The following is a 25,130-nucleotide window of genomic DNA, read 5'->3' as shown; positions in this document are numbered from 1 at the left end:
GTGGGGCAGGCCCGTGGGCTGGCGGGGGCAGGGACGGGGAGGAGAGGAGAGGAGTTGAGTTCCGCAGCTCCTGGAGGTGGGCGGTGCGCCCCGGGGCTGCGCGGTTCCGGGCTGCGCCGAAAATGTCGGGAGGCTTACTGGGTTTTGCTTCTCAGTTAAAGGATGAAAGGTAGTAAGGAGCCATTTCTTGTGAAATTCATAAAGTCTTCTGAGAACTCGGAGTATTTTTTTAAAGCTCTTGAGGTAAGTAGGTTTGATCACCTTTCTCAGTGAGCTCGGTGAATTATCTACTTAAATGATTTCTGTGGTTGACTTAGATGTAGCTTACATGTATACATCCGGAAATAAAGCTCTTTAATAGAGGTGTTTAATAAAGTTTGTTGAATAATTTTGTTGAAGAAATTACTTCTTGAATAAGAAATAATTATAATTTCAAAACCTCTTGACATTTCATAAAGTGACATGTAGCTTGGAAGGTCTGGATGGTGGTCACTCATCAAAGCACTAAGCAAACTTAGGAAGGACACTGTGGGTTGTTTTCCACTTGAGAGGTTAGTGGGATCTAAAGGCACTGTGTGACAGGATCAGGTCCTGAAAGTTTGTAGGATGAATGTTTAAGTCTGACTATTACGAAGACTTGGAATGAGGGGGACACCCATGAGGTATTTTAGCCCTTTCTTCTGCCAATATACTCTTGCACGGTAGCTTTGTTGTGAGCCGTTTCAAGTAGAGGTACTTGTTTCCACAGGATGGCTATTTGTGATTTGTTAATTAAATAAATGTTGTTGTATGCACTGTTTACCTGCAGTCTATAAAAGAATTTCAGTCAGAAGAACATCTTCAGATCCTTGAAGAAGAAACAGCACTCAATATAAAAGAAAATGATAAATCGCTTTACATTTGTGATCCTTTTAGAGGTGTTGTTTTCAATCATCTCAAAAAGGTATGCTACTCACCAACTTACTTCTGTCTATCTTCTTTCTTTTCTAGAAGCACTCGTGTCCATACTTACACCCTGTATGTTCTCTCTTTTTGCACTGAATATAGCAGTACGAAGTATTCACAATACAGTCTTTAAAACTTCACTGCATCTTGTATGGGGACGAAGATGACTAGCAAAGCATAAGGATTATTTTGAAGGACTTGGAAAAATAAATACTGTGATTAGTTCCCATTCTGCTGGAGTCACTAAGCTGGCTCTCACACTTTTTTACCTCCTGAGTAGTATGATTTTGGTTGACCTGCAAGGAATTGTTCAGTAGGCAGAGACAGGCTAGCTGGAATTCTGTGGCATGTTAGCTATAGCATGTGCTGCTTTTACTGAGGCCAGGAAAACCTACAAGGATTATACTGAAAATCTGCAGCTGAAAGTAAAAGCAAAACTGTCAACTACCCGGAGATGCAAGAGGAGGAGGGCAGACCAAGGGCCCTGCCTTCCTCAGGGTTCAGGGACAAGGAAAGTCTTCCCTTCTACCAGTGTACCTTCTGCTAATTTTCTTTGGGTTTTTTTTTCTGTTATTTTATTGCAGCTTGGTTGTAGAATTGTTGGACCACAGGTAGTCCTGTACTGTATGCAGTCCCAGCGATGTGTGCCAAGAGCTGAGTATCCTGTGTACAATATGACCATGGCCGATGTAACAGTATCCTGTACCAGCCTTGAGAAAGATGTTAGGGTAATGCATTGTACACAATGGATTGTTTAGCTGATTATCGTTGACATTTGTTTCATATGGTTCATTACTAAGGCAGCAGTCATACTATATATAAGTAACTGTGCCTGTGTCTAGATATATCTAGTCTATAGTATGTAGAATTGTATGGAGGAAAGAGGGAGTCTTAGAAGTATATGTAGTAGATAAATGTGTATGTAGTGGTGTATGTATGCATGCGCATGTACATATTACATAAATGTATACATATGTTATCATACAAGATTTCAGCTGTATTAATATGGGAGTAAATATATGTTTTAGGGATTTTTATTAACTGATTAGACGGATCACTTATCTTGCTAGTGTGTCTACGGCTGTAATGCCGCAGACAACATGCTGTTTCTGGTTACTCAAAACTACATAGTAAAGATTCAATACCCAGTCAACTATGGCTTAAATAGTTTATCTTAGAAGTTTGCTTTTTATTTATTACGATATTTCTAATTTATACTACCTAAAATGTCAACCATCCTTAAAATTCTACTCATACAGTATGATTGTAGTATTTTTATTAAGGGTAGGTATTATGTTCAGTTTATCATAAATGCAAATAAAATGGAAATGATATTTGATGTTTTTATGGCTTCCATATATATCCATTTTGTATTTTTGAACAGTTTTTTAGGAGAAACCACGGACAATTGAAATCCATGGTTTTGTTTTTCATGGTGAACGTGAGTGTGATGTAGGTTCTTTCTTTTTTCTTGATAATTTTCTATGATTTTTTTTTTTTCCCCACTCAGGAAGAAATTCATAAATATGTGCAGATGATGGGTGGACGTGTGTACAGAGACCTCAATGTGTCAGTAACTCATCTTATAGCTGGAGAAGTTGGAAGCAAGAAATACTTGGTAGCTGCTTCTCTGAAAAAACCTATTTTGCTTCCCTCTTGGGTTAAGACACTGTGGGATAAATCTCAGCAAAGGTATAAAAAACTAAAACAAAACTGTTTTTTGTTTTGGGGACTGGTAATTCTCATGGTGATACAGACTACTTCTTTTTCTGGTTGATTTTACTTGCAAGGAAAAAATACTTTATTTCTTTTTTTCTTTCTTTCATTCCTTTAGCATAATGAGATACACTGACGTTAACATGGAAGACTACACTTGTCCTGTGTTCCTTGGCTGTACAATTTGCGTAACTGGTTTAAGTAGTTCAGACAGGAAGGAAGTCCAGCGTCTCACTGCTGAACATGGTGGGCAATATACAGGGCAGCTCAAGATGAATGAATGTACTCACCTCATAGTTCAAGAGCCAAAAGGTAGAACTTACAGAGTAAATACTGTTTTCACTTCCTGAGTTGAAGTAGTGTAAATATGTGTAAGCATAAGAGTTTGAACTGTCTCTGTGTTTGCTTCAGTGTTGCTCTTACTACTTCTGTTTAGGGAGTTACTGTTGATGGGAAGGGTTACGCAGGGCACCCTCACTTTGCTCTAAAGGCATGAGAAAGAGCACAAAAGAGGGGAAAAAAACAGAGACACAGATGGTGTTTAAGGGAGGGAAAAGGGAGGATCCTAGCGGAGATGGAAGAATAAAGAAAAACTTGAGTTTTTTGGGAGAGCTGGGTAGGACTTAATTTATATGCTGATCTAAATTGGGTTGTGGACTGATGTTTTTTAACTGGTCTTTTCTTTGTGCCTTCTGAACTCCGTACTAAGATAAAATGAAAGCTTCCTTTCTTTCCTTTTGGGAAGATGAAAGGATTGTAGTTTTATTGTGAGAAGAATGGGAAGCGTTTTCTTTTTTTACCAATTACCCTCCCTTTCCCCATGGGGAAATACCCTGTGACTTTTTAAACTTTTTTTTATCTTTCTGTGCTTGGAAGCTTTAAAGCATTTTTTTTTTTTTTTTTTTTTTAGTACCCTGTCATATTGCACCCATGAGCTAGCCATCAATGAGATTTTTTTACTCTAAATAAAGGAGAAAAAATAAGCAGCTTATCAGAAGGGTCCAAGATAACAACTTGCACATTGAAATCACTTACTTGAATTTTCAAATTTTCTTAATGTCTATACATCTTTCAGCAATACTGTTGGAAGCATTAGCCTTTTAGTAAGTTGTGATTTTTGTTTTGTTTACTTTTAAAAGGTCAGAAGTATGAATGTGCCAAAAAATGGAATGTGCACTGTGTGTCTGTGCAGTGGTTTTCTGACAGCATTGAGAAAGGCTTCTGTCAGGATGAGACAATATATAAAATAGAAGGTGGATCAAAACTGAATAATGCACCCAGTACATCAACACCTACGAATCATGCCAGCAAGCCCGATAGTAAGTAAGACCTTTTAAAATATATTAAAGTAAGGTAGAAAACATTTGTAGTAAGGAGGAAGAACTGTTTGAAATTAGCAGGGTGCTACCTGATTTTGCAATGCTGTTTTGACAGTTTGGATTCTGATTCTGCTTATGCTTAAAACACAACAGGTTACTTTTATGCACATTTAATATTCCAACATGCGTGGACTTAAAACATGTGAATAATTGTTTAAAAAGTAAACTTGTATTAGGCATACGATTGTCTGCTTAAGAATCAGTGGTGTATATCTCTAAGTCCTAAAGAAGGAGTGTTCACACATTTGTAGTTTATGACAAGTGTCTGTTATGAATTAAATATTACAGCACTCTTGGGGGAAAACAAATGCTGATTCTTTATTATTTTTTTTTTCGTTCATGTATTTGTTTTTACTTTCTCCATGCTACTAACAGAAGGAAAGTTAAAAGCATTTTGTAAGCAAACATGGTAGCACGAAGGCACAGCCAGTTTTAAGTATGTCTTTTCAAACACCTGTTACTGACTACTACTTCAGGAAATGACTGAACAGGAACACTGGGTTAGCACTACCAACAGAGCACTGGGAACTGAAGTTAGGTATATGGAAACTGCATGTAACTCTCTTTGAGCTTCTGTTGATTTGTCTTTACTACAGGGATGGCTGTCTATTTTTAAAAGTATTTCTAATATGTGGCCACAAAACTGGAGTCTCATTGGCTGCTATCTCATAGATGGCATTCATTTGGGAATAAACAGAAGGTGCATAAGCACTCTTGCTAGTAAGACCACGCTCAATTTGTGTGTAAATGAAACCCTTGGTTTAACCAAGGTTATGCTTGCCTAGTATTTTTTCATTCTTCAGACTTTACATTTCCTTCTAGCACAATGAAATCATATGTGGCAATTTTGTGTCTTGTTTAGTGAAGCAGCAGAGAGAGATGAGCCAAAACTAATGCATCTTTTTTAATTTTAATTTTATTTAAAGATCATACCCTTTCGGACGTCAGCCGCATTTCCAATATCACTTTGAGTGGTGTTAATGAAACAGCGTGTAGTTCTGCTATGGGCAGCAGAATGGATCCTCTTCCTGATGAGCTGGAAAACTTGGATATAAGTTCTTTTCAAGCCCCTGAAGATTTGTTAGATGGGTGTCGAGTATGTTTAACAATGTATACTTTGAAATGTTCAGTCTTAACCCTGTGGAAGCAACTAGGTTGAAGCACTGGCAGTTGCTGCTTGAGTAAATTTTTGTTTCCATGGTCAGTAGCAAATGCCAGATTTATTTTGTGTCCACATGCTGTAGCTTGCATGTGTGTCTACATATATGTGTGTGTGTGTATAATTGTATTAAATATGTAGTATAAATACAAAATTATATATTTATAGACATATATATTTAAACAGTTGTGAATGGCTCTAGAACTGGTGTGTGCTTTAGGGTGGGGTTTTTTTTTGTGGTTTTGGTTGTACGACTTTGGCTGGGCATTCATTCCATTAGTAAATATTGATGTTTTGCTAGATTAATTTGCAATGATAAATTAATCCAATTCTAAATGCTTAACTTTTTTGCTGCCTCTCAGAAGCTACACCACTAGATTCTGTGTTCTACAGGAGTCAAAACAAATTATACCAAAATATCCTGCTTTATTTTTTTCTTTTATACTTTTTTCTTTTTCTAAAAGCCTTTTTTGTTGCTCTGTTCCCTTTGTAGATCTATCTGTGTGGCTTCAGTGGCAGGAAGTTGGACAAGATGAGAAGGCTTATTAATTGCGGTGGTGGTGTTCGATTTGATCAACTTAATGAAGATGTTACCCATGTCATTTTGGGGGAAAATACTGATGAGTTGAACCACTTTTTGGACAAGACAGCTCACAGGTTACGATAACTATATTGCTTAAGGTCTACTTCCACCTTTTCTTTTTCCTGCCACCTTGTAAACAGGAAAACGTGTATTTGAAAATCCTAAAAAGCTCTTGACTTAAATGAGAAGACTTACAGCTAGTATTGATAAGTACATCCTTGTGTGCTCTTGAATACTGTAGTTCTTTGGGTAGCCATGAGTCACCTCAGTGAATAGAAAACCAAGTATTCTTATTGGTGAAAAGAGGTGTTAACATGTCTTTGTTAATATATTGAGGAGGAAGGATTTGGCAACCCAGCAGTGACAGATATAATTTACATTATAGAAAATAAGTGTGAAATTCTTTGTTCTCAGACTGAAAGAATTAAAAAAAAAACCAACAAAATCTTGAGGTTTGTAAAGTGCCCAAAGCTTGCTTAGTGTTGGAATTACAAACTTCAGATGTGTGTATATACTAGTATTTGTGGAGCAGAAAAGAAGAATCACAGTTCTGAAACCTGCTGTAACTTCTTTGTGTAACACTGTATTTTATAGGCCTCATGTAGTGACACCAAAATGGTTGTTGGAGTCATTTAAGAAAGGTTATCTGCATCCAGTGGAGAAATACATCCCTCTAAACTACCAGCTGTTAGAGAACCCAATTTTGGAGCAACCTGGAATGAAGTCAATTCTTCCCAAAAATAACAGTCTCTTGAAGAAAGAAGCTGTGAATGTTACAAAGCACCAGAAGGCTGCTGAAGATGACTTCCTCTCTCTATACGTAAATAATGATTCTACATTAGGTATGTTCTAGGCTCAGCATACCATAGAAAGTTTAACTGTTCATAATTAGCGTTTTGAGTTTTGCAGCATTTGCTTACTGAAAAGCTAGACACATCTAGTATGTTAACTTCCATATTGTGTTTTAGAAATCAAATTTAAACAAGCCTATATAGAGCAGTTTTTAACTGAAATCTGGCTGAAAACAGTATTGTCATTTCGTCATGAAACTATTTTGTCTTTGATGTTCTTGTCAATCAATTACTATGGTTGATTGTATTTTTTTTCCCCCCCCTTTTCAGATGAAGTTGAAAAATTAACATCCAGAACCTTCAGTGATGTTACTCACTTGACTGTTCAAGGAGAGAGTCAATCTTCTGTCTCTAATAATTCCTTGAGAGAGTCTTCTGCACTGGTTGAAGGAGGCTTATTTGTCAGAAAGAGATTTCTTATTTTGGGTTTTGGTGAAGAAGATGAGTCCTGCATTGTAGATATTATAAAGGAGAATGCTGGGAAAATTCTGCCACCAGAAAGCAGAACCATTGCAGACTATGCTGTGGTACCTTTATTGGGGTGCACGGTGAAGCCAACCGTTGGTGATGTTGTCACAAATACGTGGCTGGTAAGGGAGTTACGCTTTCAGTTCTGTGAGTAAACAGGTATCTATATTAGAAATGTGTCTTGTCAGAACGCAGAGTTGTCAATGGCTTAAATGTAAGAAAGATACTGAGAGATTAGCCTCGTTTCATTTGAAATGTACTAAATGAAAGCATGCTTTAAAGCCTCTGCAACTGTAAAGTATCTTTCATCTGTTTCACTTCATTTTCTACAGGCTTCCTAAATAGGACTTCATTGTCGTGAGTCAAAGGCTTCTTATATGAGAGTCTAACAGCATTCTCTCTAACAAATTGTAGAAGGAGCTAGTTGACTAATAATAATTTCATTTGGTATTTTTGCGCTTACTTGTTTCATGCTTTTACAGCTTTTTAACTTGTGGTGGAAAAGCAAGTCAGCTTTATAGCTCAAAGTCAAAAAATCTTAACCATATTTGCCAAGAGCGGGCACATGATGTAGACTAACTGCTGCTAGTATTTTTCAGTATTAGGTAACTTTCTGTGAAGTAAATATGTACAGATCCTCAGATCACACCTTGAACTACTTTAAGGGAACCTCCAGTGTTGGAAGAGTAGTATCTGAAAAGTTCTGAATAATGCCTCAGTATGTCAAACCTGACAAAAGTAAAATGATCTAGAAAAGAATTTTTCTGATTCAATGGGAAATAATTTGTCTCGGATGTAATGATGGAAGCAGGATTTCTTCTTGTTGACTCCACAAATGCTATCGTACAGTTGCTGAAATATTGTTGGGTTTGTTGCTATTTGGCTTAATTTGCATTGTTCTCTCTTTCACCTTTTAAGATAACATGTGTGGAACAGCAGCTGCTTTTAGATCCCCAGTCCAATCCACTTTTCACACCAGTCCCAGTAATGGAAGGAGTCACCCCTCTGGAAGACTGTGTTCTTTCTTTTAGCCAGTTCACTGGTGCAGAGAGAGACTCCCTGGTTTATCTGGCAGGACTGCTCGGAGCAAGGTATGTCTCCTGTCACTGTTTCTTCTTGTTCTTAGACAGCCAGCGTGATGAAATCCATTATGCATTTCGTTTCTTTTTTTACAGGAGTAATAAATATTAGGGTTAAAGCTCTTTTGGATTCTGTTCATTTACAAAACCTGGTGCTGAAGCAGTGAGGTGGTATTATATAGTTCTTTTATTTTCCTCTCCTTTAGAGAAATTTAGTCAGTATTCACACAGCCTAATTTATACCAGAATATGCTCAGTCTCATATTTCCTAATGACTGGGTCTCAGTAACTTTTTGCTCTGCTCTAGAAGAGAGAAAAAAAAAAAAAGTCCGTTTTTCACATGTCAGGCCTTCTGAGTTGCTCTTTAGTTGTCCAGGAGTGGACCATTGTTCCTCTTCTTCAGTACTGTCTGGGTAGTCTCATAACCAGTGATAGCACACCATTTCTTGGGAGCTGGGATGATGAATTATTTGCTCCCAATTCATCAGGATCTTTGAAAAACATTAAGAAAAACATGTCTAGTCATGAAGTGGCAAAATTGTATAGTTTAGAGTATCATTCGATCTGATTTGTAGTCTGTTTGAACTAAATTCTTTGCTGGTGAGTTCTCAGTCCTGCTGTCTTCTTAGAAGATTGTGTCCTTGATGATAAGAGAAAAACTAATATAAAGAAAACTATTGTTCATTTGGAAACGGTGCTTGTTAGCTCCAGAAAGGAATCCATCCTGCCCCATTAATCTTGCAGAATAATGCTAGGCCCAGTGTATGATTTAGAAATGGGATATGTGAAGACTTCTGGAGTATGAGAAACATTATGTTTTGTGTTTGTTTTGTTGTGGGGTTGTTTTTTTTTTTTGCTTGTAGGTGTAGGTTAGGCTGTAAACTGTAAAGTGGATGGCCTTAGATAATTCTACTGGGTGTTTTTCTGCTGCTTGAATGCATTTTATAGTAGTATAAATGTGTCCTAGGTTGATTGTTTATGACTAAATTAATGTTTTATTAATCTAATTTTAGAGTCCAAGAATTCTTTGTGCGGAAAGCCAATGCAAAAAAGGGAATGTTTGCCAGTACCCATCTTGTGGTGAGACAACCGGATGGTTCCAAGTATGAAGCTGCAAAGAAGTGGAATTTGCCGGCAGTCACTGTAGCTTGGCTTTTGCAGTCTGCAAGGACAGGAAAGAGAGCAGATGAAAGCAAGTTCTTGGTTGAAAATGCAGAGGCTGAAGGTTGGTTATTAGCAAGTTAGGGAATATGATTGCGTCATTGTACTGTTTGTTCATTATAAAGAAGGCAGGTATGATGAAATTTTTTTCCTAACACCTTCAAAGTATTAGAGCTAAAGGGTACTTTTCCAAGTATTTTTTCCATATTTCTTTTTCCTGCTGTTGAGTCATGATTATAGAAACAATACTGTGTTTGCTGCAAGTCTCTTGGAGCTAGTGGAGTCTTGTGGTTATCAGTCAGTTGGGAATCGAGCTCAGTGTCTCAGCTTTGTCCTTTCTGACACATCTGTTGCTCTGCAGACTGCGTGGGAATTTGATATGACCAGCTTAGAACTTCATACTTGTTGATCTGCAATGACATGATGCCCCTCTGTTCAGTCCTTCATGCCTACTTCATCTTCTGATGCTTCTGCTCCTTTTCCAGTTATTTCACACCTTTTATTTGGCAATATTTGTTCCTAATTAAGATGCAGACTACAGTGATTTAATACTGAATGTTAGCAGACCTGTTTTACCAGTGCCCTTGTGAATTAATTATATGGGTCACTTAAGTCAGAGGACAAAAGGTATGTTGTTGGCATAGGCATGTCTTACCTGTGTATTACATTCTAAGGAAAAGTGGGAGGGCAGGGGAAATGAGCAGTAAAATGTAAAAGCAATTCTTGTACTAGTCTCTTTGTGCTTATCTGGAAGTATTTATGATGGATAAGCTTTAAGGGTTTATTCCTGGCTAAACCTTGGTCCTATTAATCCAAAGGCATAAGGGACTGGAAGTGTATATAATGGCCTAAAGAGGTGTGATTCAGTCATGAATACGAAAGAAATTTTGCGTTGCATGGAAAGTAAGGAGCCAGGGAGGAGGAGTTACCTCTAATGTTAAAAGGGAACGATTTGTTGTGTATTACATCTTTTTCTTGGATTTCTATTTTGATAGTTGTTGTATGATGTATGTGTGGAACTGCAAATAATGTGAGTGGGCCAGCTGTTGCTCGCTATTTTTTAGACGCTTAGGGTCAAGCTCAGTTCAAACTAACTAGTTAACTGGAAGAAACACTTAAGATACTGGCTTTTAAAATATAATTGTCACTTTAGAGCATTTATTGGGGGGGGATATGGATTATTTTTTTAGGGAAAGGAAGGTCAAATGAACTTGCAGTTGTTTAAATAAGAGTGTATGTGAGATCTGTGTTCAAAAGAAAAATCAGATTGCTTGCTTATGTTTTCTTTGTTTCTTTTAAAGACAAGGAGAGTTCCATTACTCAGCTTAGCAAGACAGCAACAACTGTTAAATCTCCTGATTCAGAACAGTCTGCTTACCTCCTTGAAGCTGGAAAAAAAACAGCTGTGACCCCTCTTGATATCAACAGGTTCCAGAGTAAAGCTTTCCAAGCTGTAATCTCTCATCATATTGGAAAGAAGACAACCCCTCTTGTGCAACGGGAGCTGCCACAGAAAGAACCGTCTTTACATCTTGATACGCCTTCAAAATTTCTTTCCAAAGACAAGTTATTCAAGCCTTCTTTTGATGTAAAGGTGATTATCTTTGCAAATTTTTCAGTCTGTAGAGCCAGTAGCGTTAAAGATGTGCATAAACTTAAATACAGCACAGAAACCTGTGCTCACCCCTTTTTATGCTGTTAACATACAGACTTTCCATTTTGAGTAAAGTCAGGAAAACTGTCTCTGTTTGTTTATATATATTTCTAGTTAATGACCTGTGGACTAAATTTATTGACTAGTAGATACCCTTAACAAAGCTCCTTTATGTTTATTGCATCATATGCTCATGTGTTCTACACCTTACATGGCACACAGTCTGTGGTCTTTAAATCTAAAGACTGAGAAATGTAACAAGAAGGCTTATAATTGCTCCAGATATTTGGAAACAAGTGTTTGCTTGTTTTTTGATGAAATGCTACTTTAATGAGATGTTTTAATGTAATAGCTTTATAGCAATTGCAAAACTGTTACTGCAAATTGAAAAATGCATTGGGGTTTTGGGTTCGCTGTCTCCTTCTGAAGGCCACAAGAGGCTAGAAAAACTAGTAGTCTTAAAACAGAACAAAGAAACCCATGACACTTAGGGAGTCTGGAATAGGTCTTGAATGACTCAAGTGTACTTTGGAAGGCTTCAGGTTTGTTTTTCACTTTTGAGGCCTTAACTGAAAGATGAATGCACTGAATTCCTGCAAAGTTGTTGGGTTTTTTGGGGGGGTTATTTGTGGGTTGGTTGTTTTGTAGTGGTTTTTTTAACCCCTCTGCCCACAATAGAACAAAACGTATATTACAAAACCAGAAGAATCTAGCGTTCTCTTTAGTTAGTTCTGCTTCATGAAGAGAAGGCTCCAAGGAGATCTTACAGCGGCTTTCCAGTACTTAAAGGGAGCCTACAGAAAAGATGGGGAGGGATTCTTAATCAGGGAGTGTAGTGATAGGATGAGGGGTAATGGTTTTAAACTGAAAGACGGTAGATTTAGATTAGATATTAGGAAGCAATTCTTTACTGTCAGGGTGGTGAGACACTGGAACAGGTTGCCCAGAGAAGTTGTGGATGCCCCATCCCTGGAAGTGTTCAAGGCCAGGTTGGATGGGGCTTTGAGCAACCTGGTCTAGTGGAAGGTGTCCCTGCCCATGGCGGGGGGGTTGGACTAGATGGTCTTTAAGGTCCCTTCCAACCCAAACCATGAGTACTCTCCTTCTTGAAATCTAATAGTTCACCACTGATAATTTTCAGAAGCAAGATATTCTGGACCAAAATTTGTCTTTTTTTAAAAAAGGGCAGTAGGAAACTTGGTGTGTTAAAGGTGCAGATAGAATCGCATACTCATATGCAACTCTTGTGGAGGGAGGCATTAGTAAATTAAAGTAATTGGCTGGGATTAGCAATGCCTGTGTTTGGCCACTGGCTTTTCCACTGAGGGCAGTTTTCATTGGTGGCAGTGAAAAGAGAGATTAATAATCTTCTTTCTGTTTTGCTTATGCAGACTCTATGATTGGGGTTGTCTTGCACTGCTTTTGTGCAATGGTACTACAGTTGCACTTGCTAGCTGCTACGGTAGTACACCGTCCTGGTTTAGGAGTGTGAAATCTTACTACAGACTATATTTGCGAAACTTGCTCTTGGGTGAGAATTTTGTAATGTGTTCGTGAAAGTCAGTCAGTTGCTTCTTTTTTGGTAGGATGCTCTGGCAGCTTTGGAAACTCCTGGAGGTCCTGATCAAAAAACCAGGAAACCGAGTACACCTCTCTCTGAAGTCATTGGCAGAAACTTGAAATTGGCACTGGTAAACAGCACAAGGCATACAGCAGCTCTTACTGCCAGCCCTCAGTTGACCACTGCACAGCCAGAAGTGGTAGGAAATTTTGCTTTTGAGTTTCTGGAGCATAGCCTTAATTAAGAAAATGCCACATCTGTGATTTAAGTTACAAAGGAGTCTGTGAATTGTGCTTTGTGGTCTATTTGAGTAGAAATCCATATGATATGCATTCTTCAATGACAGTGAAAGGAAGGTAAGATAGAAGAGTTTCCTCCTGGAAGGCAAAGAATTTTAAAACCTTTTTCTACTGTTTGTACTACTATCTTGAGTATTAAGCAGTTGCTGAGTAACATGGCGTATAAATATGTACCAATTTAGACTTTGTAGTATTGGAATGAGAGGATTTCATCACACTTAAGAAAACCCTAGGCTCCAGGTGAACAAGATTAAATATTTTGTATTGGACTGAAGTTAGGAGCTCTTTTTTAACGCTTGTGTCTTCTTTTCCTATATTCCTCTGTAAGGTGCTGCTCTTCTGCTTACTAGGAGGCGCAAGATGTGATCAGTTGCTTACCCCCTTATAAAGACACGTTATGTTAATCCTTTCTTGTGCCTCTTCAGTCTAATGTACCTCAGTGAGAGAAAACAGAAAAAGATGTAGGAGGAAAGGAAGCATTTATGTATTGCTTGCCATGTTAATACACTGTTTACTGTAGAGGAGGGGCAAGAAAGCTAATGGCCTGCAGCAAGGGAAGGCTGTCACTTCTTATTTTGTAACTCCTTTTTCTTAATATTTTTCACTCCAGTACAGTGAAATACTTCTGCAGCATCAGGTTTGATAACTCCCTAATTTCAGTGTTCAGGAAGTGCTCAGTCTGTGATGGAAGGAGCAGAATATGTTCAGGGAGACTGGCTGAGATTGAATCTTTTGTCTTTAGATTCTTAGTACACAGAATGATAATAGTGCTGCATTTTGTCCATGGTGTTTGGGGTAGCTAAAATAGAGAAAATACGTTTATCTTAGTTTTGTTGTTATTGTGTATTTTACATGCGACACTAAATATTAAAGTACTGTTGTTATTGATACAGAAACCTTCCAAACATGACTCCTGTTTTTTCCCTGCTGCTTGAACAGGAAGAAGAGTCCAAGCCTCTAGCTGATGTTGTTATATATGTTAGTAAAAAACTTAGTAAGAAGCAAAGTGAACTGAATGCAGTAGCAGCTTCTCTTGGGGCAGACTACAGGTATCAACGGATACAAACAGCTTCTATGTTTCTGCATTGATGTGATGTCTAATAAATATGAGCCTTGGCATTCTAATACGCTTATCTGTATGACCTTTTGCTATAGCTAAACATTAGATTTCACCACCTTAAAAAATTTCTATTGCAAAACAAGGCCATCCACTTCTAATGTGAAATAAGGCCATCTTCCCCATACTGCCTCACCGGTCTCTGTGTTCTTGATAAGCCTGTCTTGGAAAGACTGGTTGTGCTGAAGTATTCCCGAATTGCAGAAAACTTTACTTTTTCTTCTCTTCTTTTTTTGAAGAAAACTATAGAATATTTTTAGCTTTTGGGTAGTTTAAAATTTGCTTTATATTTTATTTTATATTTTTAATATTTTGAATCTGATTTGAATTCATTTGTGTGTGTGTTTCTCCCTGGCTCAAAACTAATTATTTTACAGATTGCAAACATGGCTAAGTTAGTGTGCTTAGAAAAGCTTAGGAAAAATAGGTTGTCACGAAGAGAAAACAAAAACTAACCTTTGTGATTTAAGGCAGAATTCTGCTCCCACTAAATCTGATTTATATATTTTGTTACTGACTTAGCATTCACAGTGTGGAGGAGCAAGTTGCCCTTATGTTTGGTACTAGCTTAGAAACGCTGAAGACATTTGTGTTAGATAGCAGATACTAGTTTTTATTGGTTTAAATGTTAGAATCCTGCATTTTGTTTATTTTGAGCTTCAAGGATCAGTATTTCACTTGCAGCTCAATATGCCAATAAAAGAAAAAGCTCTCTCATGCTTGGTCACCAGTTCTTTTCAGAAACTGTTTTGAAACTCCACTTACTTAAATAAAAACAAAACAGAAAAACTAAAGCAAAACCCCTCCTCTCCTATATGTTTATCAGATTTAGTTTTGTTTACTTCAGGAATGCTTTCAGACACTGGAATTGTTCTATCCTGAAACTGAATGCTTTCTTTTTTTGATGAAAAAAATTGTTTATTTAGGCATAACAAAATGGGCAAAACAATATTTTAACATGAATAAGGGATAGAACAATTTCTGGGATGGATTTCTAATACTTTCTGATAGGAAATGATATCTTCAAGTTGTATTTTGTTTTCTTTTCTAGGTGGTGCTTTGATGAAACAGTAACACACTTCATCTACAAGGGAGGACAAAATGACAACAATAAGGAGTACAAATCCGTTAAAGAACGGGGTATACATATTGTTTCTGAACACTGGCTTTTAGAGGTATGGAGCTCGCTTTGTTCCCTTACTAGAACTGAAGGGAAATGGAGTTTTAAAACCAGTTATATGGCCGTTGATTTTCTGTTTGAATTTATATTGAACATATATAGGAACTGATGTTTTGCATCCTGCTTTGCATTTATAAATTGACCGATCAGTTTTCACTGATGTACTTTTACCTTGTTCTTTGTGAGGAGAAAAGAAATTCTCTTCCATTGAACATTTCTGCTACATGTTTCCCAGAATGAGAGCCACATTGCTCTCTTGTGTAAAGTACTACTTTCGGTGGTGTTCTTGTTATACTTTCCCTATGTTTAGATGTGGGATTTCCCTTTTATCTCAAATCAGTTTCTCATCTTTCTTATGTTAACTGATGTTATTACAGAGTGCCCGAGAATATAAGCGGCTTCCTGAATCTCTCTTTCCTCACACTTACAATCCCAAAATGAGCCTGGACATCAGTGCAGTACAAGATGTCAGGCTCTCCTCCTCCAGTAAACTTCCATCAACTGGAAAACCAGCAGAGGAAAATGAGGTATAATGTGTGATATGAGTTCATGTTCTATGAAGCGATTTGGATTTGGTTAACTAATTGTTATATTACCATATTAATAAAAAAAGTTGATGCTTATTCAGTGATGCCCTGAATCAGCTTTAGCTAGTAATTAATTGTAGCTATTGCAGATATTCCCTAAGGTTTTTCTGCATTTGTAATATCCTCTTTTAGGGTGATGGAGGGAAACACAGGCATTTCAGGATTAGATGTGCTTTCCAAATTTGAAATGTAGGTCCAGTCTTTGCCGCCTTTTGTAGGTAACAAGATCCAAGGTGTGAACTTGCCTAAGTAGACATTTAGACTGCAGAATAGGTGTTGTCATTGATGCTGCTATTCACTGTTTCATTGTCATTGCGGTAGCATAAAGGTTAGATTTACTCTAAGGCAAGATTAATAATCTTCAGAATTTATACGTGTTGAACATGGGTCAAAAGCAAAACATTTTGGTGTTTGAGAATTCTACTTTTCTTCATTGTTTTTAGATTATTCCAGTGGATGAAGATGATGCTGAAGATGATGTAACTACTGACCAAATAAAGGAAACGGTCACTACAGGGGAAGAACAAATTGTAACAAGTGAATCCAAAGGAGGTGAATGTAAATCATTGCTTTTAGAATAGTGTGGAACATCAAACTGTCAGTATAAGCCTTTTACAGTTTCAGGTGCTGAATGTACTTGACCGGTATACAAATTAGTACCTAAAGCTTCCAGATTAAGTTCTTAAGCTTTAGGTACTAATTTGTATACCGGTCAAGTACAGCTAGCCCTTACTGTTGCTGGATGTGAGGGAATGGTGTTGCTCTCTATTGAAAAGACTGACAGCCCATGAGAAAATCATGATCAACCATTGCAAATTACTTAATTGCTGTTTCTTTGTTTTTAAAACGCTGAAGTTTGTCTTTAACATGACAAATCACTGGTTTAGAGTATACCTTTTTTGTTACGTAAATAAATGTGTTACAGGAGAATTGTGGATATAAGTTAGATCATGCGAACGAATTCAGAAGCGAGCGAAATGGAGATTTCTACTTGTGTCTAGGAATAGGTGACTCCAGGGCATGTATGGTTTTTCTAGATATTTTTTGCCAGATATCTTTTCCTCTTCTTAATGTATTGCTTTTGTTCTCATGCACGGTGGGGAAGTTGACTGGAATTGCGGTTACTTTTCACTTGTTACAATATAATAGTTTTGATCTTGTGAGTTTTCTTTCTTCTCTTAAGTTTTAACCCAAGCACTAGAAATGAGGGAGAACTTCCAAAGGCAGCTGCAGGAGATCATGTCTGCCACATCGCTAGTGAAACCACAAGGGCAAAGAGGTTCCCTTTCAAGGAACAGTTTTGATGGTTCTCCAACCACTCCTGATAGCACACGGTCTGTGCGAAATGGCCGCAGCAGGGTCTTGGAAGCTCTAAGGTATTGATTTGTGTTTCACAGTATCTTGTTTTGTCCTCCCTGTGCATACTTAGACAGTCATCGAAACATTAATAGGTCTCCAGGGTTTTCAGATGTATTGTCTTTCTCTGCTGATGTACTTAAGTTGCCTCTCTTGCAATTCAGAATCTTTAACTGGACATGCTAGATAAAGTCAGAATGAATGTTATCTTAATCCATAGTGGGTATCTTTTTGTTTTTCAAAAAAATCATAAAATAGTATGATTGCTTTTGAATTGAATTATGCCAACTGATTTCTTTTCTTTCTCTTCAGATTAGTTAGTGTTCTTACAGATTTTGAAGAAACCATTGCTGCAGTATTTCAGTACATAGGTCATATGCAAGTAGTAGGTATTCCTGCAAAGCACCTCTATGAATGTTTCTTGTCTTTTTCTTTTTCTTTTCTCTCTAAACAGAGAATAGGATTTGAGCTCTAATAATGCTAGGCTGCAGTGAGAAAGTGATGGAAACCTTGCAAAATTATTCCTTTAGCTTGGTGTTTATTTACAAATTAATAGGTTCAGTAAAGAGTACAGTACACTGATTTTTGGAATAATTTATCAATATGACACATAATAAGAACATCTACTAATACTTTGGTTGCCTTTTTTCAGCCATGCTCATGCTTAGGGCCACAAAGCCAGGCTGCTGGAGTTGCTTTTATGCTGAAATTTTCTCCTTTCCTAGCCGTGCTTCCTAATAATCAGGTCACTTGGATGGCACAGTTGATGTGATCATTAACACATTGCCTTCTAGTATGGTAGTCTTCTGTAAAATAAATGAACGTAAGGTATCTGTACTTTTTTCCTTAGGCAATCCCGTCAGGCACTCGCAGATATAAACACAGAGCCATCCCAGAGTGAGCAGATCATCTGGGACGATCCTACTGCGAGGGAGGAAAGAGCAAGACTTGTCAGCAACTTCCAGTGGCCTAATAGTCCTTCCCAGTACACTGAGCAAGGTCAGAGTAACATCAATAAGAACACGGATGAGTCTGCCTTCAAAGGACCTTTAGCTGGTGCAGAGATTGCTGGTACAGGTAAAATCAGATGCACAATATCCTTGTTCTTTGCTACAGCATCCATTTGATCTTTAAGACTTCTGAAATACAGTAGTGTTTGAATTCTCCGTTTAAAAAAAAAAGGTGAACATTGTTGGCATTTCTTGAATGCCAAAAATACAATTTTACGTCTTTATCCATAATTATATTCAGCCAAAGACAAGTCATGCAAAAGCTCCATTAAGTGTTACTGTTTTTTAAAGAGAAGCTTTCCTATCCATTTGCCATTTGTGGTCAAACACCAAGGTGGCACCTGTCTTAAAGTTGATGCAGACTTTTTAGCAGATTATTTAGGAAATCTTCCAAATTTTTATTTGGAACCACAGCTTATTTCCAGGTTAACAGTTCAGGTGAGTATAGTGGAATTCAAATGGAATACCAGTAGCAGAATCTTTTTAATTATAGTGGAAATATTCATAGGTGAAGAATGGAGATATAGGAAGAAGATACCCATGAGCCCAAAAAACAGATATCAGAGCTGCTGATGGACATGCTTAGGTCAGGGTTCAGCAAGCATACTGTATTTATCTTGCCTGTTCTTTTTGAAGTTGTCAGTCTACTGCTAGGACTAAGGAAGCAACATACCTTTTTTTCATCTGTTTTTGCTTTCTTCCCATTCCTGCCTCCTGAGAGATGGTGGAATCCTTTATTTCTCTCTCCCCACTACCTCCCTCCTGCCCCCGACTCCTTCCCTCAGTCTACTTACAGAGTTTCTGCTTGTGGCAACAGTCTTTGTGAAAACTGACCCTGTTCTAGAGGAGGTTGAAGGAAATTAGCTAAATGCGTTCAATTGATTTTTGGTTCAACTGAGTCAGTGCAGTTTAGCCAAAGAAATTAGCCCATTTGAGGTTTTTCTTTTTCTTTTAAACAAGGCATCCAGGCATGTGAGTCTGTATATTGCAGTTGGTGGTTTGTGGTATAAGGAAGAGCATCTGTAAGAGAGGCAATGGTGAAATGTAACTGTGCGTGTTGTAGCAGCAGTTGTGTTTTATCCTTCTGCGATCCGTAAACTTTATCCGTAATTATATTCAGCCAAAGACAAGTCATGCAAAAACATTTTACTTTCACAGCTGTTCCTGAGTCTGGGGATGGAGATTTGACTGAGGGTCTGAAAAATCCTATATGTAGAGATCCTGAAACACCAATTAAAGAACACTTGATCCCCACTCCGCAGGCCCCCAGCATTGCTTTCCCACTGGCTAACCCTCCTGTGGCACCACAGCCCAAAGACAAGGTTTGTCATGTGAAGAAATGTTTATGATGATTTGTGTTCTGAGAGGTACTGACACTTCAAGAACTTTTGAACTTGACAGTAAATATAAAATAGGTGAATATCTGCATTTAAAATATTGGATTACTTTCATGCAGTTCTTTTTCCTCCTTTCCTTGATATTTTGAACAAATAATGTTTGTTTTGAACAAATAAAGCTTTTTTGTCCCATTAGTTCCTGCTGGAATGCTGAGGTGGGCTTTGGAGTGGAGAGTTACTATGTGTGTTACACAGAACTCCTCCAGCCATGTTGGGATGATGGAAAAAAAGTGTAGACTGTTGTTTCCTTGGTGGTATCTGGAATTTATGTTTAGGTACAAACTGAAAATTGTTTTTCTGCCAAAAATCTGGTTTAAAATTCTGCTTTGTTATAGTGAAATTGGAAGGGGCTAGGAAAATGGGCTTAGCCTTTTGCCCACAGTGTATTTCTTGATGCTGAAACTTTCAGCAGCTATATGTCTTCAGAGGCATGACATGTCATGTTAGTAAATAGGCTGTGGTGGAAATGCATAGAAGTTAGAGAAACTCTGAATGAATGAGGCAGTGTGATAGATGGATGATGATTTCTTCATTTGTTCATCTTGGCATTCAGTGGATATGAATGGAGGGTTAGTTTTTATGACAGATTGGTTCAGTTGTGCCCTGAAGAAAGGGGGAACCAAGAGGATGTTAATCAGGAGCCTAATGTTGATTTGATAAGACCCAAGCTTTTGTCAAGTGATTGGCAGGTTTGGTTCTGCTTTTCCTGGCTAAAAAGAAAACTTAATATAAAAATAACCCAGAATGTTTGGCAGAGAAATAGTCAGCTGTCAACCTAATCTCTCTGTCATATTTTCAAAATCTGTTACTGTATTTCCAGGCTGTTACAGAAGATGAGAAGGCTGATGAAGAACCAGAAAAACACCGTAAATTTCAGCTGTCTTCTCTTAATCCTCAAGAAAGATTTGATTACTGCCATCTGATTGAGGAATTAGGTACCAGATATTTGTAAAATGCAAAGAATAGTATGGGTCTGTAAGCTGGTCAGCTGTGGCTCATTGGGGAAAAGAAAGGGCTTCTGTTAATGACTCATCAGATTTGAGGTCTCAAATTTATGGCTTTCTGCGCTTGTGAGCGATTCTTTGAATATATTACTATTATGTGAGTGAGCAGCTTTGCTATACAACAGCAACGGGTTTGTCTTCTGGCAGTTTCTTCTAGCTGTCTCCACAATGGCCTCATTCTTTGCTGCTGGGAGTGCCCAGGACTGCTGTCCTCTGGTGTCTCTCTCATTCCTGTCTGTGTTACAGCGGTACTTTATTTTTATCAGAGCCACTCTTTCCTGGCTGCTTCTCCTTTCTTGCTAGCTTCTGCCCACGTCACTTCAATGATAATATTTTCAATGTAAATTTGAGTTAAGTGTATTTTTATCAGAATTCAGATAATTCTCACTTTGAGTTGATTCTTTCTGTGGTACAGCATGACCCTTAAATATTTTGAACAAATTAATTCCTCACTTCCAAGGTGGAATAGTACTTGAGAAACAGTGCTTTGATCCCAGTTGCACACACATTGTTGTGGGACATCCTCTTCGAAATGAAAAATTCTTGGCTTCGATGGCAGCTGGAAAGTGGGTGCTTCATCGTTCCTACCTGGAGGCATGTAGAGGAGCTGGCTGCTTTGTTCAGGCATGTGACCTTATTATTGAGAAATGCGTGTGTTGCACTTTTTCTCATTTCTTTTTATTTTGCACTACTAGGAAAGGACTTAATCTCTCAAAAGCAATTAGCAGGTTGGGGTGCACAAGCCTTGAGAGTTTTAGAGGATCCAAAGTCTGAGAAATTTTTTACAAACTTCTCTCTGAAAACTAGTCCTGGACCAAACTGCTGGTATAGGACAAATAAAATACCTATATTTTTCTAGTTAGATCTGAAAACTGAAGCTTGAGTACCTTCTGGTAAATTCTCATTGGTATCAGCTAAAGTTATGTTGATCTTGTTACACCAGGAATTAAATCCTGATCCTTTCAATAAATGAATATAATGGTTTTAAGTGATCCATCTCTGTAACCACGTACATAAACATTTTTGAACATTCTCTCCCAACTCCTCACCCCCCTAACCATTATTCCACTCTTCTCCTGGGTCTAGCAGTTCTTTTATGTTGACCAGGCTAACTTTTAAAATAATGCCTATAGACTGGTTCATGTCATTGTTTTGGAAGACACTGCAGACATGTAGAGTCGATGGTGTCCAGAGTAGTGAGTTGCTTTGCCCTGCTGTTGAATTCCATTGCAAGAGAAATCTGGTTGCCTACAATGTGACTTGATGTCACAGAGAACATGAGTTGATTTAGATACATATGTGCAATTAAGAGCCATATCTCTAATTTTAACTAGAGCTGTTTTGGCCAGATAAATATATAAAGCTAGAGTGAGTTGGGATTTGTTCTGGGGGTTTTTTGGGTGGGATTTTTTTTTTTTGGGGGGGGGGGGGGGGTAATTTAACTTTTCTGCTGGTAAAGTTGGCAGGACTGCTTTGTAATTCAAGCTTATGATTGTTCTAGGAAGAAGATTATGAGTGGGGAAGTAATTCCATACTGAATGTTTTGCCTGGAATCAATGTAAACCAGAAGAAACTAGCACTTGCAGCCATGAGGTGGAGGAAAAAAATTCATAAAGGGAGGCAAGAAACTGGTATTGTTGAGGTATGGTATTGTTGAGGTATTTAGATACTCATGTAAGTTATACAGTGTGGGTGGACAGGACAGGGATTGTCACCAAGAAACTCAGAAACTTAACTGGCAGGGAAAGGTAATCTGCCTTGTTATTAACAAAATGGCTTAGCTGAGTATATTCTAGTTAAGTAATTTTGTTTTAAAAAAACTTTTAGTGCTGGCATATTAAAAGGCATAATCTCCTTTTGAACCATTGTTCACTTTTTGCAAAGTTGGCATGTGGCTACTTTCATATGTAGATGTCCCTTGGCCATGAAGATGATGTTTACACTTCAGATCTCTGACTGGGGAGCTAACCTAACTCTGCTTTACTAGGAAACCACAACTGGTACTGGCAGTAACAGTTACTAATCCTGTGCTGTGCCATATAGGTGAATACAGCTCTCTGGACAGCGTTTTTATAGCTCTAGCAGTGAGCATAGTGTTGTGCTTCAAACATGGCACAAGTTTGCACCTTTCCTAAAGCACCTTCTGTGATTTTTACAGTGCAAGTTCCATAGTCTTTCAGTGAGATTTTTTGAAAGTGGGAATTGGGCTGCCCAAAGCCTTTTAACTCCTCTCAAATCAGGCGTTGCAATTGAGTATTCATCAAAAAGTAGAAATACCTCTGATGTTTCAGTTGCATCAAGATAACTCTTGAGTAGCATGTAAATTACAATAGCCTTTTTAAATGAATGCTTGTAACAAACCCTCTGTACCCCTTGCCTACTTGGAAACCAGAGTAAGTGTTTGTAGGAGGCAACCAGTTGGCCCTACATGCTGTTACTGTAACTGAGTAGATAATGTAGTGCATGGGGTAGGGGGGAAATGTTTTTTCCAAGTAACTGTTTTTCTTAAGATGTGTTTCTGTAGATTAATGTCTTGTGTTCTGGAAAAATATTCATTGCCAAGGGTCTTTTTGTAGATCAATTTGCCCATCTTGCTATGCAGGTGAAAGGGCTTGGTGGTAAGCTGCCTGACTGTATGGTGTTAGCCCAGTAGTTGTATGTTGCGTGGGGTTTTTTTCTGCCGTTTACACTTAAAGACAAAACTAGGTGATAGCAAGTCTTCATCTGATGGATATTCACAAAAAGGGCAAATTATAGATCCATTAAGTCTTTGTACTTTTTTAGTACCAACGTACTTTTGACTAAATTGGTCTTTTATCTAGGGAGCTTTCAGTGGCTGGAAAGTGATCCTGAATGTTGACCAAACCAAGGAATCGGGATTCAGGCGCCTTCTTCAGTCAGGAGGAGCAAAAGTATGTAGTTCTTTGAAAAGAAAAAAAAAAATTAAAGACACGTATGTGTGTGGGTTTTGGTTTTCTTTTTTTTTTTTTTTTCTTTCTCTTAAACTCTGTGCTGGGCATTTTCCATGTAAGTAAAACATCTTAACCAACAAAATTGCTAACACAGGATAGCTGAGACATGGTCAAAGGGTGGGAGGAAAAAGCTATGTCATCTTCCATTTTGCATGTGGTCAGACAGGGCAGCTTGTCTGAGGTCACACAAGTCAGTAGTGCTGGTGGGAACTGAAGATAGAAATTCTGTGCCCTGCTCCGATGAGAAGGATCACCCTTCTTGAAAGGTACGTGATGGTACGGAATGCAGCTGTAAATGGTATTTTATTTCCCATTGCTTTGCTAGTTAGTTTGAGTGAAATTATAGGTCATGAACTGCATTTGTCTTGGAAGAAGTACAAAAATGAACTCGTTTTTGTCTGTCCTGTTTTAATCTGTAGGTGTTTTCTGGTCATTCTGTGTCTCTCTTTAAAGAAGCAACTCATCTCTTTGCTGACTTCAGTAAGCTGAAGCCGGATGACAGCAGGGTTAACGTAGCAGAGGCAGCAGCCCAAGGAGTGAACTGCCTGAAACCGGAGTACATCGCTGACTACCTCATCCAGGTGTGCATGCCCCAGGGCGCTCTCAGGGGTGTTCTTCACCCACCCCACAGGCGGATGGGGCAGGCCCCACACCTCCAACAACCCCAGCCACCTGAAGCCTCGGAAAGGGACAGCTGCTTTACTGGTCATATGCCTCCTTTGCCAGGAATTCTGGCCACAAGGGCCTATGCTGAGTATTTCGATCTGTGGCCTCAAATTTTAATTGCTGTAACATGACTTGTTCTCGTGCTGGCAGTGGGATCTCTTGCAGGGTAGGGAGTTTGCAAAACGCATTCAAAATGCAGGTGTGCAGTGTTCATTTTGTTGTTTTCAATTTTAGAAAACCGAGCTGTTTCTTCTCAGAAGCTTCTTGAGCTAAACAAAGACTTGAACTAAAGACTAAACCACTTTTTTTTTTTTTTTTCCCCCCCTCTCTCTTCCTCTATTGAAGGATCCAGCTCCCCCAATGGAGTCCTACTGCCTGCCGGAAGCTGAATCTTACCTTCAGAAAAACATGGAACTTGGAACTGGAGTATCCCAGAAAAGAAAAGCACTGGGAGACATGAGCGGAGTCAAGCGATCCAGAATACACTGAGCAAATTCCATGGTTTTGATTTGTACATTTTTAAATTAATATTTTTAATTTTTGTGGTGAGAATGAAAAAAATATAAGCTCCGAGTTTTGCTTCTAATTTGTCCCGAGATTAAAATAACTTTACAGTAATACTCATAGGAAGGATTGCTTTGGTTACCAGTGGCATCTAAATATGTGGCAGGAACTCATCCAAAAAAATGCTTTGTCTCCAAAATGTCCTAACTGTCCCACTAACTATTTTGTTTAGGGACACCGTTGTATAGTAATAGTTGAGAAATACTTTGTGAGATGTTTATCACATCTTTGTGTGTTGTGAGGAAGATACCAGTTGATAAGAGTTCTGCTGTTTCCCACACAGTAACGGACTTGGGTTTTACAAGAATTTTTCCTCTTTTGGTATTTTCTATTGGAGGGGAAAAGGGAAACTGGACTAAAATAACTGGCTTGTAGATTTTTGTACTAATAGAGGCTGTAATAAATTATTTCTATAAAACAGA

At 38.2% G+C, this 25,130-nt stretch overlaps 1 protein-coding gene across 2 annotated transcripts; it reads left to right on the top strand.

Annotated features, from left to right (window-relative positions):
• Nucleotides 1-137: 137 nt before the first annotated feature.
• TOPBP1 (DNA topoisomerase II binding protein 1) lies at nt 138-25,130 on the top strand. 2 transcript variants are annotated; one of them, XM_075706538.1, is made up of 27 exons: nt 138-243; nt 809-943; nt 1,530-1,673; nt 2,456-2,637; nt 2,780-2,973; nt 3,801-3,980; nt 4,967-5,136; nt 5,693-5,856; nt 6,377-6,624; nt 6,910-7,223; nt 8,020-8,192; nt 9,194-9,416; nt 10,648-10,935; nt 12,582-12,755; nt 13,795-13,904; nt 15,024-15,147; nt 15,530-15,679; nt 16,183-16,297; nt 16,923-17,115; nt 17,946-18,172; nt 19,264-19,427; nt 20,323-20,437; nt 20,967-21,130; nt 22,008-22,148; nt 23,329-23,418; nt 23,898-24,059; nt 24,490-25,130. In XM_075706538.1, exons 1-27 carry the CDS (start codon nt 163-165, stop codon nt 24,631-24,633), a joined length of 4,569 nt encoding a protein of 1,522 aa, XP_075562653.1. In that variant the 5' UTR covers nt 138-162; the 3' UTR covers nt 24,634-25,130. The 2 variants fall into 2 exon arrangements, with proteins under 2 accessions (XP_075562653.1, XP_075562654.1); XM_075706539.1 differs by lacking the exons at nt 23,329-23,418; nt 23,898-24,059; nt 24,490-25,130 and having other exon boundaries at nt 6,904-7,223; nt 9,194-9,405; nt 10,643-10,935; nt 20,967-21,134; nt 22,012-22,046.

This window comes from Pelecanus crispus, chromosome 2, assembly GCF_030463565.1.
Source record: "Pelecanus crispus isolate bPelCri1 chromosome 2, bPelCri1.pri, whole genome shotgun sequence".
Lineage (NCBI taxonomy): Eukaryota > Metazoa > Chordata > Aves > Pelecaniformes > Pelecanidae > Pelecanus > Pelecanus crispus.
Note: the sequence above shows the minus strand (reverse complement) of the source record. Positions and strands in the feature narration are given on the sequence as shown.

Bases quoted from the DNA above. Each gene is read 5' to 3' on its own strand.
- TOPBP1 (XM_075706538.1), top strand. From the start codon at position 163: ATGAAAGGTAGTAAGGAGCCATTTCTTGTGAAATTCATAAAGTCTTCT. The intron at 2,638-2,779 runs GTATAAAAAACT...TCATTCCTTTAG, and splicing joins TGGGATAAATCTCAGCAAAG to CATAATGAGATACACTGACG. The intron at 6,625-6,909 runs GTATGTTCTAGG...TTTCAGATGAAG, and splicing joins AAATAATGATTCTACATTAG to TTGAAAAATTAACATCCAGA.